The 20062-nt window shown below is 40.1% G+C and overlaps 1 protein-coding gene across 1 annotated transcript in view; it reads left to right on the top strand.

The window, feature by feature from the left end:
- Positions 1-20062, top strand: part of GLP1R (glucagon like peptide 1 receptor) — an 84195-nt gene that overhangs the window by 55911 nt on the left and 8222 nt on the right. Inside the window, exons 7-12 of the mRNA XM_063390864.1 lie at positions 917-1076; positions 9449-9509; positions 14335-14404; positions 15099-15187; positions 17712-17850; positions 18686-18727. Coding sequence (XP_063246934.1) covers positions 917-1076; positions 9449-9509; positions 14335-14404; positions 15099-15187; positions 17712-17850; positions 18686-18727 — 561 coding nt within the window. The remainder of the gene's footprint in view (positions 1-916; positions 1077-9448; positions 9510-14334; positions 14405-15098; positions 15188-17711; positions 17851-18685; positions 18728-20062) is intronic.

Below are 20062 nucleotides of genomic sequence, written 5' to 3'. Positions count from 1 at the left end.
CAAGGAAAGGTATATATCTGTATAGCTCTTGTGACTCTAAAACATGGGTATGCCCTTTGCTGCTGCAGTACAGGGTTGGAGTGGCAAAGGAAACTCTCCTGATGCATCCTTAGTGCCCATCCTTTTAGACACTGCCTAAGGCAGAAGTGCTCAAATGACTTAGTGAATCTCATATGATGGTTGATTTTTTTTCTCATCTGCAATTTATCAGTTGCCAGAAAATAACATTGTAAAAACACATCTCAAATGGTTTGGAAATGTTCATATTGGATTGTCAATCATTTCCTCTTTCCAAAAAGTGTAGACTTGATGATTTTACACATGGTTTACTCAATAGCGGTTTCATCAGGTCTGATGGGTATATTAATCAGGTAATAAGGTTTCATACTTATCTAAAGCCCTACTCATCATCTCTGTAATTTACCAGCTATGACAGAATTTGTGCTTAAATGGGGTGCACTGGGCAACATTGCTATTCTGTGAAAATATCCTTTGGTTTGGCAAATAGTCAACCTTATGACTCTATCCACTCTTTTCTTTTTAATAGAGAAATTCTCAACTGCGAAATAGAGTATCCAGGAAAGTGAAAGATTCACTGACTGTGGTTGATATAGTACTTTTCACTTGTTCTTTTCATCTTTATTCATTTATTTCAAATTAAAATCCATTGCTTATTGAGGAGAAAATACACAACATGTACCATTTTTTAAGGAGTAATGTTGTTGAAAGCATCTGTCTTATGTGCGTAGCACCTATTACTGGCTTCTGTCCATTCAGTAATAAAATATGTGATTAGTTTAACAAGCTCTTTTTTTTGAGGAGCAAGAGTAGGAAAGAGAACCAGTCTTTTGAGTTAGTATCCTTTTATTCTCAGTGCCTGTTGTGCTACTTCGGGCTGTGCTTTTTTCCGTCGCAGGAGTCGCTCAGCTGCCGTTTGGTCTTTGTCATGATGCAGTACTGTGTGGCTGCAAACTACTACTGGCTGCTGGTGGAAGGCATGTACCTGTACACGCTGCTGGTGCTTTCGGTCTTCTCTGAGCAGAGGATTTTCCGCCTCTATCTCTGCATTGGCTGGGGTGAGTTGATTTTTCCATTTGTCCGCCTGTGGCTGCACTGGCAGTTGTGTAAGAGGAAAACTTGTGTGTCTGTCCTAGTGCTTCCCAGTTCAAGTCCTGCACTCTGCACCCCCTTTTTTGTTCCCAATACCTTACCTTGTTTGGGCTGGAGGATGTGTGGTCACAGCTTCTGGACACTCATGGCACAGAGGCTGTGGGACACTCCCCAAACCAGTGACAGGCACATGGGGCTTTTCCTGCAGAACATCAGCTTCCCCAAACAAATCACGTGTGAGTGATTCTAGCTGGGCGTGGACTTTTCTGGACTGTCCTGCTTCATCTCCTGGAAGTTTCCCATTGCATTAAAAGACATGTTAACTGCTTGTGGTGCAAAATAGCAATGATGGTTTGCATCTGGGGGAAGACAACAGTAGGGAAATGGTGGCAGCATGGGAGGGGTGATGCAGAGGGGCTGATGAACAAGAGACTGCTAGCAGGGAGGTGTCAGGTTGGCTAAGTGGGCAGAGCAGATCAAAGAGGGATCGTCTGGGAAAAAAGGGGCAGGTGCATGTACCATGGGCATGTGTGTGCTTGAAATCAAGGATTGTGATGCCTTGAAATTAGCTGGTTGAGCATAAGGCACCTTCTGTAGAGAGGCTAAAACTTTGATTCTTTCACTGGGTAGCTCATCTGAAAATGCATCACAGTTTGGTATTAATCCTATTTTTGGAGTGATCTTGCATGTACTTTTATTGCATTCTCTCCCTTCCTCTTCTCTACCCTCCCCTTTTGGTGGAATCAGACTACTCTTGGAAAGATGAAAGTAAATCCAAGTAAATACTACCAGTGCTTTCACAGATGCTAGTTTGAACATTTAAATTGCTTTAACTCTCCTCCTCTTTCTATGGATTTCAGTTGTGAATATTTTAGCAAATTGTTCACCGGAAAAATGCATATAAATGGCAAATTATTGTGAATTACCCAATTCTACAAAAACATGATACACAAGGAGAAAAGGCTTTCTGGCATATTGATAGGAATAAATAAATAAATGCAAATAACAGCAGTTTCCTGCTGGAGAGTTTTATTTAAAGTTCTCTATCTTCCATATTCTTTCATGTCAGGCATGCAAAAGCAGCACCATTTTGTTTAACATTTGAACTATATGTTTTAATTCGACCTTCAATTTAATTTTTTAAATAAAGTGGAGGGGGAGCTACCCTGAATCAGTGAGTGAGGTCATGAAAGGAAATGGAAAAGAAATTAGAACAAAATTATATCTAGTCAAATCCTGAGGGGATTGTGTTGTTTTATAAGAAAGGTTTAGGGTGCTTTTGGTCTGAATCAATTCTATTTAGAGTTTGTCTCCTGCAAATGCAGAAGTCTGAAACAGATGATGTTATTTTTGTTTTGTTCTTCCTTTACAAAGGTGGTTTTGCTATTTTATATTGAATTTCTAGATGAGTTTGTGGATATGAGCAGCAATGCAAGAACTTGGCACTAGATACATGGGTTTCATCCAAGCTTCCTAGAAAAGCTCTGTCTGTGCCATTCAATCATTATCTGTACAATTTCTTGATCTTCCATATGTGTCTGTGTGTGCAAACCTTGCCAATGATTCTCCACCTTCAAATGCAGAAGCATCTGCTATTTCAGTGCTCCCAGATTAGTTATACCAGTTAGAAATGAAAGTAACCAGTGGAAAGATATGAAGATTTTTCCCTTTCTTTCTGCTTCTTCATTAGTGATTCTGGTTTTTGGCTGCTCAAGTCCCTCACCAGATGACTTTTTACTGTATGCAATGCTCAGAATATTTTTATTTAATTTGATTTTGAGCTGTGTGATAGCCTCAGTGGAATGCCAAGGCTTCAGAGAGAGACAGTGGGTTCCTGTTTGAACTGTTGTCTTGCTCTTTGGAATAGTTAATCAACTGTAAAAATAAAGCTGGAACAAAAAATAAATATTTGTTTGATTGCCAGAGCTAATTTGATACTCTGACTCTTTGTTCCATTAATGAATTGTCTTCTTACAGGATAATTTTTTAACTTGTTCACTTCTCATCATTTGATGAATATTTATGTATAAAAATTTCACGTTTGTATTGCTCCAAAACATAGTCACTTCATGTTTTTATTTCTTACAATTATAACTGAAGATTGTGATCACTTTCAGACAGAGTCTGCTCTCCTGAAGCCCAGAATACTGAGCTTGATGTGCACCCTCCTCACTGCCCTAAGGTCCTTGAATTCCACCATTTCGTGGTCACTGCAGCCAAGGTTACACATTCCCACCAGCTCTTCCTTGTTGGTGAGAACAAGGTCCAGCATGGCACCTCTTCTCACTGGCTCTTCTGTCACTTGGAGAAAGAATTTATCATCAATGTGATCCAGGAAATTCCTGGACTGCTTATGCCCTGCTCTGTTATTCCTCCAGCAGATATCTGAGTGGTTGAAGTCCCCCAGGAGGACCAGGGTTTGTGGCTGTGAGGCTGCTCCTGTCTGTCTACAGAAGGGCTTCCTGGTCAGGCAGCCTACAGCAGACTCCCCTGGAATGTCACTCGTCCCTGTTCTCCCTTTAACCTGACCCGTAAGCTCCTAGGCATTCAGTTCCAACGCTTCAGTCAGGAACCATCCCACCATGTCTCTGTGATGCCAGTGAGATCATAGCCCCACAGGTACTGGCACTAGCATCCTGCTGGTAGGAGTGGGATGGATTAAGGATCCCATTCCCCAGTAACTTTAGTTTAAGCCCTCTTCCCAGGCTTGGCAAGCCTATGACTAAAGATTCTCTTTCCCTTCTCTGTCCGATTCAGCCCACAGTAGACCAGTTGTTCCAAAATATTCCAAGTATATTTTTGTTATATGATAATATCAAGTCAGTTCTAAAGTCAGTTATTAGACAGTAATTCATTTATTATCAGTTCAAATGACTAATTACTCTTGCTGTTGAAGTGTTTATAAAGGGAAAAGTCTGTCTTGCATTACTGTACTTTACAAAACCTAGAAAAGTCATAAAATCTTGATAGACCTATGAAAACTAATGTAGTTTCATAAATTGGGAGTCATTTATACCAACATCATGTATATTGATAGGATTCTGTAAACCTTTCCTATTACTCGTGAGGTAACTGTATTCCTAGTGGCCACTTCCTTGCTGAGATTTCATGCCATACTAGGCTTTGAGGTGGCAGTGTTAAATTTTTCCTGTTTCATTTAAGGTGGAATATGTCTTGCTTATGCCTTCTATTTCTTTGTCAAAGCAAACTTTCATACATTTGTGTCAACCCTGAGTTCCACATATCTTACTGCAAAAACAATTATGTATTCCACTTTCAACGCTGACGCAGAAAAACAAGGCAGAAATATTTAGCAGCATCAACACCCCAGAATTTTTAATAGGCTAATGGAGGAGAGCAGGCAGGTGAGAGGTTTCCTCCACTCTGGGGGTCAGTACAACAGCAGCTACAACGGCTGTGGAGTCACACAGTCAGTTGCACTTGCAGAAAAGAAAATCTGTTGCCCTACTCCTTGTACCTGGTGCTTTCTTGAGAAATCCTTGCCTATGGATTTACTTTCTAGAAAGAAGAAAAAACATTTATAAGAAAGGGGTGAAAAAAACCCAACCTAACTACAGAGATCAAGATCCTTACTTTTTTGTTTTGTTTGTTTCACTGCTCTGAATTCACAATGGTCTGAATCAGTGTCCAGGACACCAACCCAGTGTTCATCATGTCTGAGTCCACAGAAGGAGTTGCTGAGCCTGACACTGGCCTTCAGTTCTCAGTACTGTACTGGGTGGTCTCTGGAGAAGAGCAGTTTATACAGTACAGCTGCTGTATCAGCAGATTTTAGTGGAGAAGGGACCTGTTCACATTTAGGAGTAGATAGGAGGGCAGAAAGGGGAAACAACAGAAACATTCCACAGTCACAATGAGCGGCGTCCAGACAGGAGACCGTTTTCAGCACTAAAAGCTAAGAAGAAAAGGTTAATAAGCAGCTAAATATTCTCTGAGCTTCTGTGGTAATTTTACACCCAGTTGCACTTGCAGCAGGAAAATCACTATAAAAAAATAATCTGCTTCCTTCCAAGCCTTGGCAATCCAAACTTGCTCTAAGGAAGAATACTTTGAGGAACGAAGCTATTAAAAGCAGGAAGCCTGGCTAGGGCATCAAAATCTACATCCTGACTGCAAGGAAGATATGACTGAAACAGAGCCAGTAAGAAACCTTCCTTCAGAAGCCCAGTATGAACTCACTGTGCAACAGGATGCATTCATTGCACTGATCACTTCTTTTCTATTTTCAAATGAAAACTCTACTTCAGACAAGGATGTAAAAATAGATTTTGTGTCCAGACTGATCTTGGTAAGAAATGCATGTCAGGAGTTCCTCTTAATCCTCTTCACTCTATGACTTCTAAACTAAATTCTTTCATGTTTTTCCTTTTTTAGGAAGGAAAAAAAAGTTTCATCTTCTCACATTATTAGTGCTTTTACTCTTTGTACATGTAGTCATATTTATTTATCATTTCTTTCAGTTCCTCATGGCATCATTCTTGCTTTCCTTCATCAATCAGTTGATCATGTCAGAGGATCTTGAATACTTTCTGAGAGAAAGAATGGACTTGTTCTGACAGCAGTGTGTTCTGGTTTATGTGCCTGATTTTCTTGGTGGTTGAATTTATCACTCGTGAAAACAAGGGATATCAGGTTATGGCTAAAACACTGAAAACAGCCCTAAGATGCTGTCTTCAGAGTATGTTCTCCTGGAGGGTTTCAGCAGCACGGCAGTGCTCTGGTCCTTCCGATATAAATCTACTTCAGGAAGAATCTCTAATCAGCACATGAGGATGAGGGGAGCTTCTCTTGTTCCCCATATGTCTTTCTTGAAATTGCCTCCACGTAAAGTGAGGTACAGTACAAAGCTACAAATGTGGTGTGTCTATAAGAATGGAAATTTGCTTGCTCATGGAGGTAAGGGGAAGATGATGGCATGGAATAGCACCACCTGGTGACACCTCTCTTGGTAATAGCGACACTGTGGGCTCCAGAACAAACCCAAGCTTTTCTGTTCTGTTACCAAAATATCTCAGACCTGTTAAATGAAGAGACTGATTTTTGCATGCTGCTATCAGGGCATGGTAACTTCCATTGGCTGCTGCAGGAATTTCTTGCCCCTCTCTTTAGGGATAGTGGAGCATTCTGGAAATGTCAACCTGTGCAGATTTTCTCAACTTTTTGTTCTCTTACCTACACCATCCTTTTGCCATTCTGAAAAATGACTGTTTTTCCAACTATTTTTTTTTTCTTACTATGGAGGCACCTAGCCAGGTATAGAATATATAACCTAGACTGAAACTAAGGAGGCTGTGCTGCTTATTTATGCAGTGGGGTGTTAAGATGTTGATTTGGCAGTTCCATTACTTTCTCATCATCCATAATATATATTATTATTGCAGCCTATAATTCAGATGCCCAGTCACTTGAAGTTGAACTTTATTAGCTGAGCTGTCAGCAGGCTTATTTTCTAGTACACTTGACAGATTTCATAATCACCATGTAGTATTCAAAGCTTTTGGGTCAGCTATCAACCTGTAAGAATTAAGATTGAGTGTTTATCACGATCAGACTGTTGCACTTTCTGGCATCTTCAGCAGTGAAAAAGTAGACATTACCATTTCCAGAGTTCAGAGGCTTTTCTCTGGTCAGGTAATCTCAGAGAAGATCCATCTCAGAGCTTTCTGTATGACAAAAAAGCAAACTCAGAAAGAGTTCAGCCAATACCTTAAATAAACGTCTCCTATAAATGAATGCAGTTTTTTTTCTTGGATAACTGATATACTTTGAATAGCAGTAGCAGGAGAAAGAAGTGTGAGACTGAAACTCAAATGCATCAAAAGTGTTATGTTGGAAGCCCAGGAGTGGAATACACCACTGATTCTGTTAATGAAACATAGTCATCTGTGGTGTGTATTCAATGTTGTACTTGATTTACTTCCACTGCCCCCTCAAACTAGACAGAATTCTCTTGATTGAGTCAAGGAACCAGAATAATACATGTTTTTTGCCAGTTAATGCAGACTAATTAGATATCAAGATTGTTAATTAGTCTTTGGACAGTCTCAATGATCCTTGCAAACTGCAGCTGTTGCAGAGATGGTTCATATTTGCTCTTTTGCTGTGATGGAATGACTTCTACAGGCTTGAAGTGAACTGGGTAGTGTTCTTGGGGCAGTGTCCTCTTTAGATCTTCACTAGGGCTTTGGAAAACTGCATGTATTCCCATCTGCTGAGGCTATATCCCAGACAGTTTCCAGAGCAATCCATTTCTCAGAACAAGGTTTTGTGAATTTGGCAGATGTCAGGTAGTATCCATGCAGTAAGGTTTGAACATCAGTGCATATTCATGCATGTATTGCACTGTTAAGTCTTGGTGTCTCAGACTAAAATGTGCATTGCCGGCATGGAAGATAGTGTGACTGATGGTGCTGCAATACCAAGACACCAGCTGCATGCACCACAAGTGGCAGTGGGCAGAGAATGTTGAACAAGTTGCTTTATACTTGCTGCCTATTAATTTGTGTAATATTTGCATAGCTGATGCAATTCTATTATATCAGCCTCCCTCTAGTTAGGCACTTTTGAAATATTAGTATTAGTAATAGGTTCTCAATTCAAATGTCAAGTGATTTGATTAAACATGGAGAGATTTCTGATGTATCCAGAAGACTGAGATATCCACAAGTCATTATTGTTATCACTTGATCTATCAAATGATATATCCACTGACATACAGCCTTTGTGCTCTCTGTGTTTGTGTCTTATCCTGTAAGTTTCATATTAAGATGTCTTAATGCTCAGCAAAGTCAAGAAAGGAATAAGTCAAACTCTAATTTGTTTCTATGAATCAAAGTCTCATTTGGTTTGGAAGTGATGTGCAGTGAGCCTGTATTTAATCTCTTTATATGGCTGTCAAGGCAGCATAAAGTTTTTGGTAGCTTTGCTCCCAAAATACAGTGTATTCTCAGTATGAAGTAAATATACACAACATGGTAGCTATTTGCCCAAGCAATCTCTCTCAATTCATTATCTTTGCTATTATTCTAATTATTGGTATTTTTTCCTTACTGCTCTTTGTTCTTTTTTTTTTTTTTTAATTAACTGATTAAGGAGAATATCATTATTCTGTGCCTGTGGTATTTAGCTGTTCTGATAGCAGAGAAATTCTACAGTACAATGAAAGTGTGAAAGTGAAGGTTTTTTAGTGATAATACCCAATAAAGATACTGCTTTGAGGTATTCAGACTGTGGGAGATCACCAATTTCCTTGTGGCTTCTGATGCCCTGAACTGTGGATTTTCGCTGTGCAGAACTTTCTGCTGCAGCCTGCTGTTCTTATGGTCCCTGACTTTACTGGCTCTTAAGAATAAAGTAACAGAGTATGCAAAGTGTTGCTGTTTTTATACAATGTACATGCAGCATCAGATCCTGTCCAAGGAGGAATTAGACCATCTTGATCTATCCTTAAGCAGAAAGTCCTCATCCCGCCTTTTGAGTCACAACCTGCTTTCCCTTCCTTGAGTGCATTTTTATCATTCTCTGTACTGAGTATCGGTTGGTAGATGCACTTGAAAATTACTTTTAATGACCTAAGCTCTTCATAAATGAAAGAAGTTAATTAGAGAGCCTCTGACACTGTAAAGTAGGTAATGAGTGCCAGCTTACTTGCTTGTCTCGCTGCCCTTTGCACCCCAGATGAGCTGAGCAGCCGCAGCCCATGTGCTGACAGGTGAGGGCAGGGCCAAGCCTCTCCTCACTGCCAGCTTCATCTGCTCTCTTTGCTGCAGCCACTCAAGCCCACGCCAGTACCACAGCCAGAACTGGGGCTTCTCTGTGGGGGAGGACACTTGCTGTGTGCCCACACTCCCTCTGCCATGGGGGATGTGTGGGGTTGGACGTGCTCCAGCCTCCACACCAAGAGATAGCCTGGACTTGGTCCTGCTTGAATATGGTGTATGTGACCCCCAAGCAGAAATCTAGACACAAAGATTTTGGTCAGAACACACTGCACCCCTCTTGAGCATGAGTACAGAGGCTAGTACAGCTTCCAAAAATTTAATTCCCTTGGCCTCTCTGTGAAAATATCCACAGAAGAAGTAGTGAATGCCTGTTACAGACCACTTTCGTTGTTTATTTTTAATGCCTGTTTATTTTCATGTTGAGAACTAGATGGGAGTCTAGTTCGTGGCAGTCAGTATTGGATAGGAGCTGCAGCCCTGACACCAATTAATTATGTTGCTCATCGTTATGGGGAGTGGGGGGCAGAGGGAGTTCTCCCCTCTCTCTGCTTTTCCCAGTCTCAGTGTAAAGTCAGCCTTGTCTCCTCTCTTTTCAGGTGTGCCAATGCTGTTTGTTATCCTCTGGGGAACTGTCAAGTACCTTTATGAAGATGAGGGGTTGGTTTAGTTCTAATTTTTATAGCTATCTCATTTGTGCTGTATGTGTGCACCAGCAGGTCACTGTTTGCTTTCTGTTCAGTGTGGTTTGCTTTGGCAATGTGCTGAAACCTCACATAATTGCTTCTGTTTTGTCTGAAGGTCTTGCATAACATTTCAGAAAGGAGCATATGTTTGTTTTTTTTCTGATCAGAATTTTCTGCATGTCTGAATGAATCTGTTCTTTTGCAGGTCAAGAAAAGGTATGTTTTGTTTTTCTGTACTTACAGTATCAACAATAGCAGTCATCCTACCCAACCAAGACCACTCCTGATACTGTGCCTTTGGCAGTAACGTTTACAGTTGTTTCAGAGGAAGACAGCAACCTCCCACAGATTCTGCCAGGATTTGCAGTGATTAACCTATGCCTAGCAGCAGAGAAATGATTGCCTTTTCTTGTTTAAGCTCCCATTATTTAGATTTTCTTAAAATAAAGGCAGTTTCTGTCTGCTTACGTTAGTCCTACTGAAGTCAACTATGTCACGCACTAGACTGCTGTAAAACACAGAATACTTTTTGTCCATTTTTACCATGGTGGCTGTTCTGAAAAAAATTACCTTTGTATATGGTATATGTACCAAATAGCATTGTAGCTTGTTGTATTTGTTTGTTTGCTTGTTTTAAAGGGAGGAAAGTGGCTTCTTCTTTTTAGAGAGATAGTGGCTGCCTAGAAATATTTGGGTAGCTTTCTTTGTGAAATGAAATAAATCTATGCTCTTTCATTTTTATTTTAAATTTATTATTTAATGGATTTTCCCCTCTTACTTAATTTCCAAACTACCCAGCCAAAACTTTTGAAGAGGATCCTTTTTTTTTCTTTTTTTTTTTTTTTTTTTCCTTTTTTTTTTTTTTTTCTTTTTTTTTTTTCCTCCCAGACACAACTATTACTGGAGAGATGCTGCAATATGAAAATTCAGTTTAATCAGACCCACTTCCAAACTGTTTTCTGGTGTTTCTGGGTATTAAGAGCTAGCTTTTTCTTTTCTTTTCTTTTTTTCTTTTCTTTTCTTTTTTTCTTTTCTTCTTTTCTTTTCTTTTCTTTTCTTTTCTTTTCTTTTCTTTTCTTTTCTTTTCTTTTCTTTTCTTTTCTTTTCTTTTCTTTTCTTTTCTTTTCTTTTCTTTTCTTTTCTTTTCTTTTCTTTTCTTTTCTTTTCTTTTCTTTTCTTTTCTTTTCTTTTCTTTTCTTTTCTTTTCTTTTCTTTTCTTTTCTTTTCTTTTCTTTTCTTTTCTTTTCTTTTCTTTTCTTTTCTTTTCTTTTCTTTTCTTTTCTTTTCTTTTCTTTTCTTTTCTTTTCTTTTCTTTTCTTTTCTTTTCTTTTCTTTTCTTTTCTTTTCTTTTCTTTTCTTTTCTTTTCTTTTCTTTTCTTTTCTTTTCTTTTCTTTTCTTTTCTTTTCTTTTCTTTTCTTTTCTTTTCTTTTCTTTTCTTTTCTTTTCTTTTCTTTTCTTTTCTTTTCTTTTCTTTTCTTTTCTTTTCTTTTCTTTTCTTTTCTTTTCTTTTCTTTTCTTTTCTTTTCTTTTCTTTTCTTTTCTTTTCTTTTCTTTTCTTTTCTTTTCTTTTCTTTTCTTTTCTTTTCTTTTCTTTTCTTTTCTTTTCTTTTCTTTTCTTTTCTTTTCTTTTCTTTTCTTTTCTTTTCTTTTCTCTGTGTGTGTTTCTCATAGTACTGAACCAATTCAGTCAAAGCTGCCTTTTCCAGCTTAAGCAATGCTAGGATTTTTTGACTTTCCTTTTCAAGGTTGGCTTGATGATATTCTGTAACAAGGTTGAGGCTATACTGAGGTACTGCAAGTTTTGTTGAAATTATCAGCATAGGTGTAGAGACCGTGCAGCCTCTGAACAGGCGACGTTCCATGGGCATATCTTCCCATTGATGTAGAAAATGTATTCAAAGTGCTCGTGCTGAGCCTCCCACATTATGCGGTGCTCAGAGCTGATTTATATTTTCTATTAAAGAAAACTGTCACTCACTGCCTTTAGCAGACCTTAAAAGGGGCAATTTTGCACATTATTGAATTTTCTAAATCTTGTCTAAATATTTGTGAAATACAGCAATAAATAACCAAGTGCAGCAGCTGCTCTGAAAGGCAAGATTTCTGTGCCTTGGGCAGGCATTTGCTGGAGCAGCCATGGATATCTTTCATGCTGTTTGCCATAGCTCTGTCACCGTGCAGCGGGCTGTAAATTTCATTTGTGATTTAACTACTTCCCTGGCTATGAAGAATAACTGGAAATAAATGTGGTCAGGGCTAGGAATCTGAGGCAGTCCTGTGAACATAGTCATTTGAGTAAAGGACTGAAGCCTGCAAAACTTGGTTGCACACTGTCTTCTTCTCTTCTTACATGTGCAAGTATAAACTCCTCTAGAATGCAATTATTGCTTTTAAAAGTGAGCTATTAAAAATGTTTTGTCTAGATTACAAATACAATCAAAGGCAAGCTGGTTTTCTTAGTTACTAGACTGTGCCTAAAAAGCTGATACACATTTTTGCTTCTGTCTGCAATTAAATGCGGGAGCAAAACAGTCAGCCTTCAATCCTTTTTTTTTCCCATTCACAATTGCTACATTCCTTGTAGCAATTCAAGGTAAAAATTCAGTGTTTTCACTTTTAGAAGGAGAATACTGGATTGATAAGCAAAGGCAGAAACATCCCACTAGCATTTTTTTCACTGGACAAATTCTCCATTGATGGCTCTGAGGCTATTAGTTGCCAAGCATCTTCTGAGAGGTGCCTAGCAAACTGTAGGGATAGATCCCAAACACAATAGATACTGGTGTATTTATCAGTGTGGCAATCACAGAAAGCACAGATGGGCAAGAAATCATGTAGAGATCTGCCAGTTTTATTTTCTGGATGCTTCAATAGCCATGCCACCTTAATTGACCTGTAATGGTTTTTTTATTGCACATATTTGTATAAATTTAAAGGTAGCTAAAATTGATGTGTGCCACAGGAAGCAAATTAACACGGAAATGTAGCAGAGTTAATGTAAAGAATTGTTTTGCGGCCTCTGTTGTTATGAAGAATTTTGTTAATTGCTTCTGCATCTACTGCAGCTAGTGAGAAAATTAGAACTACACTTCCAGCTATACCTATTATCCCATCAGTCTGGAGGTGTTCAAATAAAATAAATTTCAAAGGCTCCCAGTCACCTGTACCAATTAAGAAGTTCTGTCCCTCAGATTCTGGCTCAGGTATGCCGAGTGCACATGGTCTGCACACCCTTTTTGTCCAATACTAAAATGCAATTGAATTGGAGGCTGTAGAGCTGCTGGTGGCAATAATATGCTTTTGCACACATTCAACTGAAATTGAGGGAGAAATGATATCCCAAGCTGTTCTTGGACTTGCAATCCCTGCAGGGGAATGTGGAATTGCCACAGCTGAGCTGCTGTGTTTTCCTCTGTAGTAAGTGAGCACGTGGGTGTGTGCTCGTGGCATGGATCCTTCCCTGGTGCTGCATGATTTCCTCTTTTCTCTTAGACTGTCCCACTACAAGGCTGCAGAGGGTTTCAGCTCCACCAGTGTCACCAAGCTGGACTTTCCTAGGTCTGTTAAGAAGCCTTAGGGAAAATTGTGCATATGTATGTCGTGACAGAACAGATTTGGAGATGAAGAGAAACCTTTTTTGGGGAGGAACCTATGTTTTATGTAGTGCTGTTTCTTAGTTTGTTTCCCAGCCTGTGTAGCTCAGAAACCTGCTGGCTTTACCGATGACTGTTGCTTTTGAGTAATGCTGAGCAGGAGGCTGACAAAGTTATTTCATAGAAATGTTAAGAATGCTGTCACTGCAGCAACAAGTGAAGTGGCACATGAGCACTGCCCTGACACCTGGGCCATCCTACACAGACATGGCCCATCGGACAGTGGTGGTGGCGGGCTGTGGCCAGAGGAAAGGCACTAGATGTATAAACCCTCAGTTGAACGTTCACTTCAGACCAGTGATCCCAACTGTGGCTGCCACGGTTTTTCTTATAATTTTTCTCCCTTATTGCTCAAGGAGACAGGAATTTTAAAAGCTAAAATGAGACTTATGTAGTAAATGAAGTATTATATTGCTGCAGCATGCTACTTCCTTGGCAGAGGGCTAGGTCAGCAAAAGTTGGGAACTGTTGCTCCCATTTTTGATTTTACTTGTTTATAATTTTTAAAACTCCCAGTTGGCCTGAAACCTTGAGAATACAAACTGAGGGAGCTGGAGTTTGCAGCTGCAGTTGCTTTCCCCTGGTTGAAATTAGTAACTCCTTTTTGAAAAGAAGGACAGATAAAATAGAGGACTGATCTCAATATTGATATAAGAATAATGATGGTAAGTAAGGGGATAAAGAACTAACAAGCAATTTAATACAATGATCTGACATTGGAGACTGAAGAATAACAAGAAATAGTGCAGGACAAGGAAGCTAAGAATGAAATAGGGAAGATTAGACTCAGATTCCCCCCCATTCTCCTTTCAGCCAAATGACAAATTTGACCTTGATTTTAATGGAGTAAATCTTCACAATTAATGGATGATAATTCATAGCAAATTGTGGAGGAGAGCTAGCCATTAGTGGGCAAGAAAGGCCAGTGAGTAGTATCCAGCTGGATTATGATAGCTGCAATAGTACAAAGCATTCGATGTTTCTAAGAAGCAGCTGCATCTGCTTCCATGTCAGCATGATGTGCTTTCCTAGTATCTAGTCCTTAATATTGTTTTCCATCTGCATTGCTGGAGCAGAATGAAAAGCAAGAGATTTTAGTAATGAACTGAAACTTTTCCTTCATCTCCCTTTTGTCCTCTTACTAGTTGCTGGACCAGAAACTATAACATGAATTACTGGCTGATCATCAGACTGCCCATTCTCATCGCCATCGGGGTGAGTCTGAGACGTGTGCTGTGAGATGGCCGATTTCCCTGAGAACAGCACAACATGGTACAAAGATGCACAAGTGGCCATTGTACATGTCCAAAGGCTAATAACCCTTGAGGCTGTTGACACTTTCACTGAGAAATGTGATTTTAGGAAGCCAAATTGGTTTCTGTCACTGAAATTCCAGACTAGCATTTTGTTTCTTTAATTTGGCCACAAGCTGTCATGTTGTAGTGGCAGGACATAACAGAACAGCATGCTGCAGCAGTCCCATCAGCTCCCTTGTGAGCAGGAAGGTAGTTTAGGGAGAGCAGATACTATTTCAGACATTGGGTTACAAAAGAGCTGCAAAATGTGTGGCATTGTGTAGAAATGTTCTGCAGGCACAGTACTGTGTCAGGCTCAGACCTCCAGACAAGGCAAATGGGCCAACCCACACCTTCACTGTGCCTCACTCCCCAGAGAGTAAGTAGGGTCCCCTGTTTTGTGTAATGAAGTACCTGTGTTTTCAAGGGTGGCTTGTGCATTCACATTTAGACCACAATTCCTTGGCAAGGAGTTGAGTTCCATGGTAAATTCTGCACCTGCTGCATTTCAGGATGCACACAGACCTACACATGTGTACACAAACCAGTGTTTTTGATTACTTATGCACATGTTTTTATTGATGGTGATATAAATTCTTCTTTCATTTCTCCAGGTGAATTTCCTCATCTTCATCAGAGTTATATGCATCATCATCTCCAAACTGCAGGCTAATTTGATGTGTAAAACTGACATAAAATGCAGGTATGTTTAAGGTAGCCTGACACTTTTCATGCTCATCAGAGTAAAAGTATACAAGGACATACATGAAAGGAGTGGGTTGACAAAGGTGGTTAAAGAGCACAGCCCTTGAGTCATGCATGAGTGTGGTGTCACACGTTAGTGACTTGGACAGTCAGTCCTTAGAAAAGTCTAGTGAAGCCAGGGCAGGTACTTTACCTGTGTTATAAACAGGAGGCTTGATGTCTTTCCCTTTACAGTCTTCCATTAGACTGAATGAGTATTAATTAACCAGATATTTTTAAAATACTTGCAGCATATGTTAGTACTGAATGTTAAGAGTCCTTGAAATCACCCATAGAAGGGCAGCAAACCTGGTGTAAGGGCTGGAAGGAATGTCCTGTGAGGAGTGGCTGAGGACTTCTGACTTGTTTCGTTTGGAGCACAGGGCTCTGAGAGATGACCTGATTTTAGGACTTTAGGGAGTAGAAGTGGAGAGGGAGGTGCTGAGCTCTTCTCCCTGATATCCACGGATGGGATGTGTAGGAATGGTTCAAAGCTGCACTGGGGGAGGTTCAGATTGGACCTTAGGAAGCATTTCTTTGCTGAGAGAATGGGCAAACCCTGGAACAGGTTTCCTAGAGAGGTGGTCAGTGCCCCCAGCCTGTCGGTGTTTGAGGCATTTGGATGGTGCCATTAAAAATGTGCTTTAAGTTTTGAACAGGTTTCCTAGAGAGGTGGTCAGTGCCCCCAGCCTGTCGGTGTTTGAGGCATTTGGATGGTGCCATTAAAAATGTGCTTTAAGTTTTGAACAGGTGGTTCCTCCCAGCTGAAATATCCTGTCTTACTCTGATTTAGTCAAAATAATACGAGTTGATAGAAATAAAAGCTTGAATGCATGAGTTGTTTCAGGAGAAATGTCAGGGCAATCACAGAAATGTTCAGTTTTTGGTTTGCAGGCTTCAGTCTATCCGTGTCTGTATTCTTCGTGTTATTTAATCACCTTGCTAAGATTCATGGTTGCATCCTTCATTTCTGTGTCTTGACTTTTTATATCACAGTCTGAAAAACAATGTAAGAATAACAAGTTAGCTCTTGAAGCGTGGAGCTGCATCCTGTGGTATCTGGTCTGCTTCTGGCACTGGACTTAGCTGCTTTGACATTGGGTATTTCGATGCTGTAGCCTTCTAAACGAGACACAGTTTATTATTACATATTTTGGTGCATTCTTATCAGGGTAGAGTTGCTGTGTATGTTACCTACCTTCTTTACCTCATGAAATTTTGGAAATGCTAGTGTGTTTTGAAAGTTCAAAGCAAAGATGAGGACTTGTCTGAGCTGGAGGCTTTGATTCCAAGCCCACTTGTACAGAAAACGGAGTCTTTTCAGAGGGTCACAGTGAAAGGACAAGGGCAGAGGTCACAAGTCATAGCAAGAGAAATTCCCCTTGCATGTCAGGTGAAAAATAAATTCATAGTCACAGGGGTCTGATGCTGGAAGAGAGGCCCAGAGGGGCATTGGAGGATCTTGGATGTACTCAAAACTTGGCTGGACACAGCCTTGAGTAACCTGCTGTGAACTGGAGTTGTGCTAGAGACTTCCAGAGGTGCCTTCCAACCTGAATGGTTACATGATTTGGAATAGCAGCCAATAGCCCTCAGGCACACAAGATCTACAAGGTCTGACAGCCCTGCTAATTGAGTGATTTTGCATCTGCTGACTTGTCTCAAGACAGGTTGTTGTGAGATGTTGGTAAGTTCTGTGGCCCAGGAAGTTCCCACATGATCCCCAGGGATCTTTCACTAACCTGTTGGGTGGCTGGCGTGTATGTCTGTCAAAAGAGAATTGAGGATCATTCTTGTGAATTTTTTCCTGCAGTTCTGTACCTTGAACTCTCTCACAGGTGAAGAATAATTTATTTCAGATTGGTTTGTCTTTCATCCTTTGCTAGCTGTGTCTTTGAACTTGCCATCACTCATTTCAGGACAGTTTGATTGCTTTGACAAAGTGTTCTGCAGTTACAGATAGTTACAATGTTTAGAAGATTTAACACACCACAGAGGTGGGAAGGAATACCAAGTACTCCTCCCTTTGCCAAGATGTTTTTAAAAGATTCCAGTTATTGATAGATTATGTCTTTCAGGTCATCCAGAAGGTAGGTTTTGGTTGTCTTTTGCAATTACAGGTGGAGAAAAAAATTCACAGGAAAGACATCACAGGTACAAGAAAGCACATGGCTTCTTAAAAAGTTTGTAAGATTTTCCAGGTGAAATATAGCCAGTAGCTGGATACAGGGGTTTGCTCTCACCAATAAATGGTCTGCAGTGAAGTGGTGGGGAAGGTTAAAACTTCCAGGAACTTGCTAAGATTATTTTGAGGAGGTTTTTATCCTGCAGCCTCTGGAGGAGGACCCTATGTCACAAAGTGATACAGCGACTTACCAAAGTTGAAACTGTCAGAAACAGAATATAGAAACGGTGACTCCAAGTGATCGTTTGGATCAACAATTCAGTGGCATTGTGGTTTTTTAATTTCTTTGTGATCTTAGGTTGGCCAAGTCTACACTGACTCTGATCCCACTGCTGGGGACCCATGAGGTCATCTTTGCCTTTATTACTGACGAGCATGCCAGAGGGATGCTGCGCTTTGTGAAGCTTTTCACTGAGCTCTCCTTTGCTTCATTCCAGGTAGTACTCACAGTGTGCCCATGGGCATAAGATATTTTTAGCTGCTATTTGGGGACCTGCTTTCTCTTTCATTCATTGCATTCTCCCCATTCTGTATATTTCTCAGTTTAATACTGGATATTACAGGATTATGACAGTGGAAGGGAAAGTGTAAGGACTAATTTTTAACAGCCGACTTTACTAAAATAAGCTGATATTCTTGTTCACATATTAATATTTACTTCCTATGGTTCCCCTCAGGGCAGTAACAAAATTATCTGTGATTTCCTGTAATTGTGCAGTGGCGTTGCTGAAAGCACATTTTGTGCTTTCTGCAGTGTTTCTGATACTCCCTGGAAAACCTGTGCTGGGAGAGGTAGCTGTCTCCAGCTGAAACTGCGTGTGAGGAGGGCATAGGCTTATTGTGATTTTTATTTAACTGTTGCCTTATTAGGAGCCATTTCAAAGGAGTCTCCCTGTGTAAAGAAATCATTAATCTGTTTCCCTGGACACTCACTCGTTCCCTGTTTATCAAGCTGTATTTAAGACTGCTGTGAATTACTCACAAAGTGCTTAAGACTTGAAACCTTTGCTTGGTAAGGAAGAAGGGGAAAGAAATCACTAGACAAAAATAACAGATAGAAGAAAACAACAATTCCTTTTTCCCAAGATCATGTGCTTTGAGACATAATTTGGTCAAACCTCTGCTCTGCCATCAGAGTGACAGGGACCAAGGATTCCCCACCTTTCCATCTTATCAGAGACATGTCAGTGTGGAGGCTCTAGCCCACTGCAACTGAGTTTGGGAAAGTGAGGAAACTGCTCTGCTCACTGTTCTGGTTTTTGTTGATTTCAGGGGCTGATGGTTGCAATTCTTTACTGTTTCATCAATAATGAGGTAAGAGAGATACTATTTGTTCCAATTTGCCTTTTCAGCATACACTATAGGAAAAGGAAATTGAAAATGGTCTTGAACTGCTAAATTGTCCTTGTTCAGGACTTTTTTTTTACAGATCCTTCCCTGCACAGCTCTGTGGGATAACTCATCAGACAAATGTGTTTGGAAGGAATTCAGGCAGTATAATTTACAGTCACTATTTGTAGATGTGGAATCTCACAAATAGTCTCACTTTCAATTGTGTAGTCTGCACTGGTGGATTCTTTAATTAAGAATTACAGCTGCTCTGCTTAATCTATCTTATAGTGCTTCTTATTTGCTTGTTTTTGTGAATGTGGGGGTGCAGCCCATTTTATTCTGTGAACTCAGCTCATCTTGCTGGTGAAGTTGGAGCATCCTCGTGGCTGTTGCTGTATAGTTTGGTTTCATTTGGTTTCCCTGTGGCCCAAGCTGCTTGAAGGCATCATCACTCTCTCATTAAAACTGAACTTCACAGAGTGGTAAATGCACAGGCTCAGAAGAGATGTACCTTTGGCTTTGAGTTAATTGATTGCAAGTACTATCTTCTGTGGCTTCTGCTGAATCCCAGCCCTGTTGTGGGAAAGGGTACTGTTCTGTTTCAGTATTGCAGGAATCTCTTGTGTTACCTTCTAAGTGATCATTATTCATTTGTTTGTTCAGCAGCCAGGTTTGTGAGGGAAGCAAACAGTACTCATTTAGTCACTACATTATTAAATTAAATGTACATCAATATGTTTTACACTCACAATAAGTCTAGTTTTGACAATGATATGGTAATTCAAGATCACTTATTGAGAGACTGGCCTCATCAAGGAATTGGAATTGGAAGAAAAATGTGCTACTTGTGTCGTTATGCCAGGCTGGAGTCAACACAAAAGCAGCAGGCATCCTGAATTAAGCCTTGCAGAAGTCTGCTCATTTATGCAGGTTGTGGGTAAGATTTTATTGAAGTGAATCTATTCATTGTACTGCTTACCAAAATCAGAGGTGAGCAGCAGCAGGCTTCGCTGTTGGGAATGAATGTCATTTGCTGGTGACATGAATTAGAGAATATTTGTTTCAAATTCCTTGTGTGGCTTTACAGGTGTGCTCCAATCCTGAGATGCAGCACCGTCTGCTGGTGGATCATGTATTTCTTTTGATTACTTTGGCATGTGCTCATTCATCCCTTGTGCAGCAGCAGCCAGGCTTCTTGTGTGTAATGCTCAATAACTTCCTTCACGTGAAATAAAGGCAAAGTTCCATCATAACCCAAACTTTATTACAAGCCCTCAAACAGGCAGGCTTGTTTCATTTGAGGGAGCTTACTGTGTA

The sequence above is a fragment of the Prinia subflava genome, chromosome 2, assembly GCF_021018805.1.
Source record: "Prinia subflava isolate CZ2003 ecotype Zambia chromosome 2, Cam_Psub_1.2, whole genome shotgun sequence".
Classification (NCBI taxonomy): domain Eukaryota; kingdom Metazoa; phylum Chordata; class Aves; order Passeriformes; family Cisticolidae; genus Prinia; species Prinia subflava.
Note: the sequence above shows the minus strand (reverse complement) of the source record. Positions and strands in the feature narration are given on the sequence as shown.